This window comes from Bactrocera latifrons, unplaced genomic scaffold (genome assembly GCF_001853355.1).
Source record: "Bactrocera latifrons isolate USDA-ARS-PBARC rearing strain unplaced genomic scaffold, ASM185335v1 scaffold_83, whole genome shotgun sequence".
Lineage (NCBI taxonomy): Eukaryota > Metazoa > Arthropoda > Insecta > Diptera > Tephritidae > Bactrocera > Bactrocera latifrons.
Window position 1 is genome coordinate 959,076 of NW_017537523.1, and position 12,796 is coordinate 971,871.

Here is a 12,796-nt window from a genome sequence, read left to right on the forward strand (position 1 = left end):
ATCACACCAGTTTCGTAACAAAATATTTAAGAATTTATTTTTAAATTTTATATGGTAAACAGTACATTGTTCTTTAATATAACAAAAACAGAAAAACTTTTCAAATGAACGAAAGAAAAAATAAAAAAATCATTGTCATAAAAACGCGCTCATAAAACGTACACTGTACTCTACTAGTAAACGTACAACGCACAAACTGCACGTACACAGTCCAGCCACGTCTCATGTCTCATTTCACAGAAGCATTATAAAGCTTAGTGCTCAAACTTCGTTAAACACGACTCTACACTTGTAATACAACATAAAAATTTTGAGATTTTATTTTTATATTTTAAAACTATATATGTATAAGTGCCTTTTTACTCCAACACTTTGCTTTGTCTAACCGCACATACTCGTCAGTCGGAAGATTTGAAAAAAAAAAAATATCAAAAAAATTCTAAGTAACCACTAGTCACAATTTAAACGTTTTTATCGCCATTTCTTATATTTTTAGCTATAAAATATCTCACACAGCCATATTATTTATAGCTAGAAATTATAGCAAGTCTTTTTGAAAGACTTTTTCTTAAAAGACTTCAAACATTTAAAATATCATTAGAAATTTATAATCAAATCAAATTGGTTTCATTAAAGCCATTTACACCTGCGGTCACTTAAATGTAGCTCCAAAAAAAATTATAGGAAATGCCTCAAATTACCATAAAACCACCGAATTGGTTGCGATTTTCATATAACCGATTGTTGTAAAAAACATTTATCTGACCACAAAGTACTCATGAATTCATAAAATTTCAACGCAAATTTAAAATTTCTCTTTATGCGCTCTCTTTCTACTATACTCTTTCTAATATTCTAATATACTTTGTGTAATATTTTCTTTTTAATATCTAAATAACATTAAATGAATTTAACTCTTTAATTTTTTGCTGCTGAAACGTTTCAAACACGCAGACAGCTCCAAATGTAAGTACCCTTTATAACACACTTTCTTCAGCATTAATCTATCTTTGAAATCATTACGAAAATTATACTCTCTTAACACATAACTATGTTCTAAGCATTCATGCATTTGACACGAAGAAAACACAATCGCACAGCTAGCTTTTAAACAGAGAACTTTTCATTCAAATCAGAATTTTTTTAGTCAATTTTAGGAGAAGCGTAACATTTGTGATTGAAGAAAGTAGTACAGGTAATTTTTAAAGGGTCATAGTAATATTAAAAGATCTATTTGATAGTGAGAGTACCTTAGAGAACAAAGAGCAAAGTTTGTGGTTAGTGTCTTGAACAAACCCTCGGATAGAGATACATTTATCTGACCGAATTTCTCTTTTAAGTTTTAGTTAGTTTCGTGTTGCTCATTTTCTGTTCGATGAACAGAATTTTTCAGAAACCTTTTTGTACACAGAGAACTTATATTGCTTGACTAAGCTTGTCAAATGAACTACAGGAGAGTGGTTGGCCTAATGAAAGGTCACAACCTGTTGGCATCATTTGTGAGCCCGATGTGCTTGAGTAACGACGAGACATTCCTGGTAAAAGTAGGCATGAGAGAGATGCCGGAACACCTTCTATGCTTCTGTCAAGCGTTATTTAGAACTCTTCTTAGATAATCAGGAGCTACGGTGTTCAAGGGGCTAGATGAAATCCCAAAATTAGGTATCAATTCGCTCTTAAAGTTTGCAAAAGTTGTTGACGTTCTGTATGACGAGTACTTTAGCTAAAATTAAACTGAACCACAATAAACTTAACTTAACCGCTAGTTAGTGTGTCTGAGCGACAAAGGAATTTGTGAGAATATTGTCATTGCTTCCCGAAACTCAATTGTTTCGGAAGATGTTCTCAAGTTATTTGAAAGTCTCGATTTGAATATGGTTTTTTTCTAAGTAGTGGTGCCTTGCTTTGAGTCTAGGAGGTATAGTTTGCGGAAGTTCGGACCGTCAAATCTTGTAGGTTTGGCAGCTTTGGCAGATTTGCTAGGGTAGTATGCTTATGGTATTAGATCAAAGATAGCCTTTTCGACTATGTATTGAGTTGATTGCTTCCTTTGAAGAACTACGTTAGACATGAGTTTTCAAAAATAATCAAATATTATTTGACTATATGATCTTAAAGATAAATGTTCTTAGCTATGAAAGTCCTCGAACAAGTTTTCAAAATTCTAATTTGAGCCACAAATGAATTCTAGGCTTTGTCTGCTTTATCTAGCTATAAGCTTTTGCGGCTACTGAGCCTATAAGTTAGAGGGACTAGATTCAGTTTTTAGATAATTTTATTATTTGCTTCAAGATTTGCGGCCTTCTTTATTGCTTAGAATGGCATCTACGAGCACATATGTATGCTTAGATGAACAATTATGAAAGAAGCATCTGTAAATCACAATTTCTGCTAGAAATGTGGCAAAATAAAACAAATAGAAGGAGTGTATATATAAATAGCAAAATATTCTTTGTTGCGATAGAATTGGCGAATATAAAAAAATCTATAAAAAGACACTTAAAAATTGTGAGAAATGTGAAAGGCGTGATATACTATTATATGAACTGCCTGCCATAAAAATTCTCCATCAAGAAAATTGAAAAAAAAAAATAAAAATAAATTTCAAAAGAAATTGCAACATAAAGAACGCGGCTAAAAAAGCAACAATAAATTATTTTGTCGTAATAAGAAAGGAAAATAAAATTGCTTTATAAAGAACTCGACTAAAAAAGCAAAAATAAATCACTATATCCACGAGTTTAAGGATTTAACAAAAACAATATGTTAGCTAATTATAAATCAACTTGAAAGTATGCGTGCAAATGCTTAAACGCTTTTAACTTTTTATATAAAAATATATTTTTAGTGACTGACACGCGAGAAGTGTAATTGGTTTCAACCCAAAAATTCACAAGAAAATTCTAAAGAATTATAATAATTATTAGAATATACATATATAAGAACTTAAAAACAATTTTAAAATTTAAAAAAAGTAATATAAAAATTTAAACACAAAATATTAATTAAATACTTGTTTAAAAATAAAAATCTAGCGCCTAACCACAACTCGCATTATCTATTTCAGGCTGCTTGAGCCCGCGCTTATCGCTTTTAAGTTCAAATTTTGCTTGACTTTTTATGTAAAAATCACTGCGTTTTACTATATTCCACACATTTCAAAACAAATCATTTAAATATAGTATTTGTAAATTAAAAGTATTTGCAAGATAAGAAAAATTGGTAGCCTCAATATAAATAGTAGATAATCGTTTCTATTTTGCATTAGTCATTAATACCCAATCTACTTGCTGATTTGGTTATGTCAGATTAGCTGAGGTCATCGGTATTATTTACTCTCAAAATTGCGATGGCGTAGTTGAAACTGAAAAATATTGCATATTTTTAGTCAACATACATATGTAAATTATCATATATCCTTTTATATAATAAGATAGGTTAGTTAAAGTTGAAACGCTGAAAATAATATAAACAAGTGTTGCCTTTTGAGTGATTCTAAAACTCTGATTTTATAGTAAATTTCTCTTATATTATATTATTTCTTATAGTAATTTTCTCTACAAATGCAAATTTTTCTGGAATGGAAAACCAATGTTGTATTTCCCAAAAAAAAAAAAAAAAAAAAAATTGTTGTTTAAGAAGAGTTTAAGTAAATTCTAAGTACAATCACGAGAACTCAAACAAATGGAAAACCAATGTTGTATTTCCCAAAAAAAAAAAAAATTGTTGTTTAAGAAGAGTTTAAGGAAATTCTAAGTACAATCACGTGAACTCAAACTCGCAGCCTCACCTCTTAGAACTTTTCGGTGCTTTCATAAACACTAATGAACGTGGTGCTTAAGGAGAGTTTAAGGAAGTATATAGCTACTTCTTTGTCTGTGATTAGTGTTTATAGCTCAACATCAAAAAAGCCAGTAAACTCGAGTTTATATTATATCATTATTATATATTTTATATAAACGTTTAACTACTTGACTGCTTACGATTTCACATATGTTAGTTCAAACCCATAGCGTTAGCTATTAAAAGCCTTCCGTTCAATCATAAACACGCATAAAAGTGGTGTTTAAGGCGAGTTAAAGAAAATCGCACGAAAACTCAAATTCTCAACTTCAGCTATTAAAACCCTTCCATATTTTTCAAAAACACCAACAGAATTGAAGTTTGAAGCGAGTTAATGGAAATCGAATAGTAAACTCGTTGTTTGTTAGTGGTGTTTATAGCTGAACTCCGAAATCGACACTAGACTCGAGTTTTGAAAGCTATCAGTTATACATAATTACAAAATTATGTTGGAAATGTATCCCAAATTCCAGCCAAGGCTATTAAATGCCTTCAGCTTTATTTAATTGCCTTATTTAAGGCTTATTATTTATAAAATTAGGGTTCTTTAGTAAAAAGAAACTTCTGAAACTACCAGTCTGAAGAGTTTAATTTCTTTATTTGTAAAATGAGGTCATTAGTTAGACAACAAATTTTTTATTGCAAAATTTTATTGTTCGATCTGTAAGTTTACTTTTTAGGTGATATAATATATTCCTTCACTTCTGTTTTCTGGTGATGCAGGCATGTATCCCCAACGACTGAAAAAAATTATAATAATTTGTGTGGTAATAGTTGATTTTGTATAACCTACCGCTTTCAAACAAGAACTTATTTATTGCTAAGCAATTAAATGAAATTTTGTAAAATTATTCAGAAGAAAATTATTCTATTAGTTGTTTTGTTGTAGCGGCAGAATAATTTCGAGCAACGGTGCCGAGTTGTAAGTCCTTGGCTGGATAATAACTCGTGTCCGTTCCGTTACTTATACCCGACTGTCGTGGGAACGATCGGGTTCTTATTATTATTATTCTATTAGATCGCTTATTATGTTATGCCTAGAGATTTCGATCTCGTATATATATAGTACATAAATATTGTTATTTATCCTGGGGCTTAGTATTATTTCTGATAAATTATGAAGGTTAATGAAACTTTCAATATTCGTTGCCTTGGAAATATCTCTTATCTTCTCGTCCTTTTTTTGGGGTTTTTTTTACAAATAGGCACTTTTAATTGAGAGGAACGAGTTATCGAAATAGATATATAGACTGAATTAACCCTATTCTATGCAGGGCACTGCAGGCTCGTGAAGAACTTGTACAACAAGGGCATATTATCTTGCGCAAACTGCTGGTTTCTGCGAGATGAAAGCTCCAAAACACCTGATTCTGGATTGTCCAGCAATTTGCAGGCTCAAGGCCCTAGGTTTCATCTACGTAGACAGGGATCACATCATCTCTGTCGTTTCCAGCAGGCTGAGGCAGGGATTTTTCAGAATGCTCGGCCTATGTGACCATATGCGAAATAGGAGAGAACACAATAGATCATAGGTCGCAGTACAAAGTCTTAGATTTTCTATCTCTCTATCTATCTAACTTTATGCATAGCTAAGTTTTGCAAATCTTCTACAAAAAAGTCTTAGTACCATCAGCTTTTCAAAATCTTTAATAAGATAACACCACCGAGTTCTTCAGGAGACCAATTTTTTTTTTTTGGCTAATTTGTAAAGTAGTTCTGCTTGTTCCAAAAACACATTAATGCATTTATGAGTATGGCCGACCACTTCACAAAAAATCGAAACAAATTTACACTGGTCAACGAACTCTACATTTTTTGATTTGGAGAAAAAGAAAGCTAAGTTGATTAACACTTACCAAATATTGAATTATAGCGAATTATTTATGTAAAAGAAAATAAATTAAAGCAAATAATGAGCCAAAAATAGAGAAAGTGAAAATTATTTAATTTTTGTATCGAAAACCGGCTGAGTTAAAGTAATCTAAAGCATATAAATGCAACTCACGCACACCTAAGTGACGGAGGAAATGAAGAAACGTAAACAACAATAAAACAAAAACAAGAAATAAATTATAATTGGCAGTGCACCGTTAGTGTTGCATTCAACACAACAACAATAAAGCAAGTGCAGAGAAATAAACAATGCCCGAGTGACGGAAATAAAGCAGAGCCAACGAATAAACAGAAATGGAGAAAAAAAAAATTAAAAATAAATAAAAAAATTTAAAGGAAAAATTGAAAAAAAAAAAAAAAAAAAAAAAAAAAAAAAAAAAAAAAAATAAAAAAAAAAAAAAAAAAAAAAAAAAAAAAAATGAAACAAGAAAAAAAAAAATAAAATTGTAAATTACAACAATTAAGGCGACACAGATTCGAGATTCTCCAATTAAGCAGCCGAGAAAATGACTTAAGCAATGGCGCTGCTGTGCTGTGGGGGGCGATGACGAATGGACTTGAAGAATCAATTTCGACATATGTACGTGCATAAACTATGCGGTGAAGCGACTTGCCACAGCGATTGAGCAGAAGATAACAAAAAGAGGCTGCGTATTGTTGTTGGTAGTGCTGTGAAGCTACAAATAGCTGACGGTGAGCGATGAGAAGAGCTGACGGTGAACTCAGAAGAGCAGCCGTCGGCGACGATAACAGCGGCGTTGTGGCTGTTGCAAATCGCAGAGCATGTGGGTCGACATTAGCTTCATTTTGGTTTCGTTTTTTTGTGTAAAAAGGGCGTGGTCGGGTGTATAAGTGGTTGTGCTCTTGTGAGTGACATGAAAAAATTGGGTACACAAGCAAAGCGGACATGCAAAGCTAATGCAATGGAGGTGGCGCGAGTTCAACGAACTCAATGCAATTCGAAAATGAAAATAATTTGAGTAAGCGGAGCAGTGAGGTTAGAAAACGAAGAGGTTGTCAAATAGATGGATTAGAAATTCAAAAAATCTGTTATTATCATTTTACTAAAGTATTTAACACTCAAAATACTCAGACGCTTAGAAAGCAGCTAAAATTTCCAAACATGTGTTAAAATCTCCAACATAAAACAGGAAAGTGCCGTCATAAGCACCAAAAAATAGTTTTTAAGGCAAGTTGACGAATTTTTAAACAGTGTTTAAGACTAAAGTGGCCGATAAACTCGGTCTAAACTTAATTAAAAAGAAAAAGAAAAAAAGCACCAAAAAAGTAATGTTAAGGCGAGTTTAATGATTTTTTCTCAAACTTCATGTGTTTGAGCAGTGTTTATCGCTAACACTAATTTAGACGAATTAATGCAAAGCCCAAGAAAAGTTTTGTGATTTTGAAGTAATATTTAAGCAAAAGTGGCCAATAAGATCGAGTTTATGATTCGACATTAATTTTTTAAAATTAATGTCTCAAGAAATCACTAAAATATTAGTGTTTAGGGCGAGTTTAATGATGATTTCTATAACTCCATATTTTAGAGCAGTGTTTAATCGCCAACTCGAGTTAAAACGAAGCTTAAAAGAACTTCCGATACTTGTAAGAAACATTCAATGCTAAAGTCCTCAATAAACTCGAGTTTAGTCTTTACTTTTTATCTTTTAATTACTCATAATTAATAACGCAAAACAGAAAATGAGTGGTGTTAAAGGGGAGTTAAATGATTTTTGTCAAATTTCGTAATTTACAACAGTGTTTAGTTCAATTAAGTCGAGTTAGAAGAAACTAAAAAACAACTCCGATATTTTTAAGCAGTATTTTATGCTAAAGTGGGCGATAAACTCGAGTTTATAGTTTACCTTTAGCGCCTTTAGAATATTACTGACAACATAACACTAATTGAGTGGTGTTTGTAGCGAGTTACATTAAATTTTTTTTCAAACCTCATAATTTTGAGTAGTGTTCAATGTCAAACACCAATAATACTAATAAACTCGAGTTTACTGTTTTACTTTTAGTTATTTAACAAATAATTCATAACATAACTTCTTCAAACTCGGTTTTTTGAGTATTGTTTAATGTTAACCACCGAATTCACTGATAAACTCGAGTTTAATATTTTACTTTTAGTTATTTAGCTACTAACTCAGCACATAATTTTTAAACTCCGTTTCGAAGTACACTACTCTGCTACTAAACTCTAAATTTTCTAATAAACTCGAGTTAACCGTTTTGATATTAGTGATTTAGAATATAGTACACAACATAATTTTGAAGAAATATTCATACGAACACTTTCTAATTACCATAAATACTCCGAACACTCTTCGAAATACTTTAACTCTCAAAGCGAGCCATCAAAAGCCAGCAATTTTGGGACACCGCCTCACTAAAAGCACCCAACTCACATATCTATATAGTGTTTCATGTTTGGAAATTATGAAAATATTTTTCAATATACATTTATGTACAGATATATGTATATGTTCGCTTATAATATTTTCCCAGAATGCTTATGCACCCAAAAAAATTTTGTATTTCGACTAAATTTGTGTGAGGCAGACAATTAAGTGGAATGTGCTTAATTAAAAATAACAAAAACCAATGAATAAAGTTGTAATAAATTTCTTTGCCACAAAGCAATGCAGCTGAATTGCATTTTCCCAGGCATTCCTCTAAATTTTTGTGTATACAAGGAAATTATTTATGGAGAATTTTGTTAAGCAAGTGCTAAGTAAAATATTACAATAACAACATGCCCAAGATTGTGGTTACCAAAACAATAATAAAAGTTAATTATTCACCGGATGCACTTCGATACACCATATGAATTTCCTGCTTTTGCAAACACTAAACTTGAAAATATTTTAATGAAGAAAAGGTGTTTTTCTTTATGCTTATTTTGTATGTGTGTATTTATATGCTAGTTAGGTACATTTTTTAATTTTTGTGTTTGTTAATAGCAAGTGAATAGAGAAAATCAATCTTTACAAACATATTTTCGAATGAATTTTCCTTTGAGAGATTTTGAAAGTATTTGAAATAGTCGTTCTAAGAAGTAACCGATATAACATACAAATTGATGAATATTGTATATTAAAGGGAATATATTCAAATCGAACACTTTAGGCATGCCTTTTGCTTTTATTTCACTTTATTTTGGACAAACATAAAATCTTAAAATACATACTTGAAGAATTTCCTCGAGCTGAACCGCTGCTGTCAACATTTGAACAGTCTGAAGGAAGCTATGACTCAGTAGCAGCTAGCTTTGGCCAATAGGAGAAGTAGTTTGTTCCAACGCCAGACCACACATGTCGATGGTGACTCGCCAAAATATTTAGAAGCTCAGTTGGCAGGTTCCCAATCATTCACCTTAAAGTCCAGACCTGCTACCAAGTGACTACTATCTGTTCCTGTCTTTGTCAAATTATTTTGCTGAAGACAAATTCGTCTCAAGAGAGGCTTGTGAAAATCGATTGCCCTAGTTTTTTCCAATAAGGAAAGGTTTCTATGAATTTCGTATTATAAAACTACCTTCAAAATGGCAACAAGTTATCGAACAAAACGATGCCAATTGGATCTAATTCGAATCATTATAACTAGGCTAAGGAAATCACTAAAAATAATGACATTTTCATTAGACCTCATATACTAGTAGTGGCTGTTATGAATATAGTAAATAACTTCGAGCAATATTAACTATTTTCGATATGCTTGAATTTTCAAAATGCCGAATCGAACAAACAACTCGCATAAATCAAGTGGCTTCAAACGTTGCAATCAGTTTCAGAATTTCAGTGGAGTATTCGAATGCGCTCTTGTACTAAATTCAATTGAAGAACTTTGCTGTTGCTAACATAAGTAAATTTCTTGCCTACAGAGAGAGAGAGTGAGATAGAGAGAGAGCGAGACTAGTCACACACAGAGAAGCGTTGAATTGAAGACGACAAATATTTTTATGAAGAACCAAAATATGACATATATTGCGGTTAATTTCACATACTTAGCTATATATTTTGGTATGCAGTAATCTAAACGAGCTTTTCGTACTTTTTTTTAAACAACCGCAATATCGCGGTCACACATAGCGAGCCGATGAATGAGCGCTCTTGTTCAACGAACGCTGTTTATCATCGTGCTGACTTCATTTAAGTCATTTCGCACCAACGATTGCAATTATATTAGGCAGTCGGTTATAAGGCAATTAAAAATTTTTAATATAAAAATTGAAATGGCGCAATAATGCGGCTTAATTTCAATGCTCCTAATTAAAAATATTTGTTCTCGGCAGAAAATTAATGATTATCATTTTCATCTTAATTATATAATTGTTTCCATATTTTTTTTTTTATTCGTCGTGAAATTAATTTTTTGTTATTGTTTATTAAATTATGTGTTGTTTGCAAATATTTGAGTTAAGAAGAAAATATGCGCTTAATTTTGAAGCGAATGTGGTGGCGGAATTGAAAATGAATAAAAAAGAATGAAAAAATGTTAAGTGCAGATGCTTTGATGCTATAATACCATTCACAGACATTTTTATGGCATAAAAAAGTATAAAAGGATCTTTCGTTTGATTTTGTTTGGTTAGTTTGTATGGCAGCTTTATGCTATAGTAGTACGATATGTACAATTTCTTTGGAGTATCTAACGATCTATTTATAAATAATATGTGCCAAATTTAGTGAAGATACCTTTTCAAATAAAAAAGTTTTTTATAGAAGGACTTGAGTTTTATCGATTAGTTTGTATGACAGCTATATGATATAGTGGTGCGATCTAAACAAGTTCCACGGAGACTATAGCGATGCCTTTGAAAATATTGCGGGCCAAATTTCGTGAAGATATCTTGTCAAATAAAACAGTTTTCCATACAAGGATTTGAGTTTGATCGGTCAGTTTGTATGACAGCTATATATTATAGTTCTGTGATCCCAACAATTTCTTCACAAGATATAGCAAACTTATCAATAATAGGCTATGTAGAATTTCATGAAGATATCCTGTTAATTAAAAAAGTTTTCCATACAAGGACTTGAGTTTGAGTTTGATAATTGAAAAAGTCAAGGATCAATACCAGCTCATTTGCGGACAACTGTCTAGGAAATAACTATTTTTTGAGCTCTTTAATATATGCTAACCTGTTTTTCCTCTTCCCAAGGCTATCGACCATTTAGGATAGCACATTTCGTATACATTAAACAAAAGCGAGAGATCAAGAAATATATGGAACTTTGAGCTTCAATCCATATAGACTCTAAGGCAAAGTCTTTTGTTCAATCTTTCCATAGTTTTACCCGAAATCACAATAAAATAAAGCTAGCAAAGTATTTACTCTCTGAATAATATAAAGAAAACTTAACCAACAATTTTTCTCAGCTCTACCAGCTGACGGTGCCTGTCTCACTCCGCTGATTAAATTATATTATTTATTGTTAATTATTAAATCACAATTTCATTGAAAATACCCTCTTCACATGATCTTATTATATTCTCTAAAATACGTGCCACTCTCCACACGCTCACAAATAACAGGGTGTACGGCGAGGCATGAATCTCTCGCGATATGTGTTGAATTTGCATGTATATTCAATTTGAGGCAGTGCTCTGTGGATTCCTCCTCTAACGACTTTTTTGGTCCATATCGTATTGGTAAACCGTTACTAATATACCAAAATGCGTTTGGCATACCAAGATCCGTAGCGCCAAACCAATACTCTTGACGCATACTATGGCGTTGGCAATGCCGCGTGATCAAGACCATTTTTTCGTGCTCATCCAGTGTTGCTAATGTTAGGCCATTGACTAGGCAATAGCGCATGCCGGTAAACCAGTTCATCTGAAAAGCACGAAGTTCATAACCTTACTATGGTTCGAAACTTGGCCAAACGTCAGTTGTTGGGCAGCTTACCGATCTTTTGGGTATGTGAAAGCAACTGCCACGAAAGGGTATGAAATAACGCGCTTCACCTTGCGCGCGACCACAGCTTCTGCCCAATGATTGGGGATCTGAAAAGAGCACATTCTATTTTTTGGGTTTGAATATTTTTGCTCTAACTCGCTTACCTATTGGTATTGAAAGCAATAAAAGCGGCAAAAGTATCAGACAGCAGAGCAGATGTTTAAGCTTCAAACGTGCGAACATGGTTGTCATAAGATCGTTTGAAAAGAGTTGAGCTTAGTGCTAATGCAAAGTGCTTGTGAGGCGTGTCAAAACTATGTTACAAATTGCTTTAGTAACGTTAATCAGACCTTCACTTACGTATTTACTTTTCAAAAGATCGCTAAGTAAAAGGTATTTATTGTAAAGAACTTCAATGATCAGAAGGAAATTAAAGACGTGTGAGAAGTACATAGTTAGTTGAGAATCCATGTTTTAGCTTTGAAGAGAGGATATTTTCTTTCGACTAACGGTGTGTTTAAAGCTAGTTAAGGAATACCAAAACTCACCAGCCATTTCAATGAGTCACTTTGTGATAAGACTAGTCCGCATAAGGGCGCCGGACAATAGCGGAAGCTGTTGAGCTGACAAGAAAAGGACCGAATGCCCGAAATGAGTAGAACGGAAACAGATCGGCGCTCCGATTTCTTTGTGTGTATTAATACTGAATACCTGGGATTCGTGGGAGCCGGGCAAGCTTTGAGATACCTGTAGCTTATGCGCTGTTGCAAAAGTATTTTAGCTGAGCAGGATTACACGAGTTCCAATGAGTTCTTGGCGCTCAGTAAGTCTGTGGTTTAGCTAGTTGTAGCGGTTCTAACTGGTGTTCTGTGTTTACGCGGTGAGGCTGAAAATCTTATCAGATGCAAGTTGAAGAGGTGTATCGAAGAAAATGAGGTAGAATCTTCTCCCAAGTTCTTTCTTCACTATTCCGCCTTTGAAAGACCAATGCTTAATCGCCTAGGAACTCACACTTTAGATATCGCATAATGGCATTCTCATTGAGCTGTAAAAACGTCTAAGAGAGTTTGTGTTTGCCTCAAAGCACTTTGTGGACCTATAATATACGATTACAGTAGTTCTATTTAATGGGATCTTAAAGGACTGCAT

The 12,796-nt window shown here is 32.8% G+C and overlaps 2 protein-coding genes across 2 annotated transcripts in view; one reads left to right on the forward strand and one right to left on the reverse strand.

The window, feature by feature from the left end:
• The window catches only part of LOC108977064 (KNR4/SMI1 homolog), a 53,178-nt gene that overhangs the window by 11,806 nt on the left and 28,576 nt on the right, over positions 1-12,796 (forward strand). The window lies entirely within an intron of this gene.
• On the reverse strand, positions 11,219-11,890 carry LOC108977029. Its single transcript, XM_018946522.1, has 3 exons — positions 11,812-11,890; positions 11,657-11,754; positions 11,219-11,584 (listed from the first exon to the last, which is right to left on the reverse strand). Exons 1-3 carry the CDS (start codon positions 11,888-11,890, stop codon positions 11,219-11,221), a joined length of 543 nt encoding a protein of 180 aa, XP_018802067.1.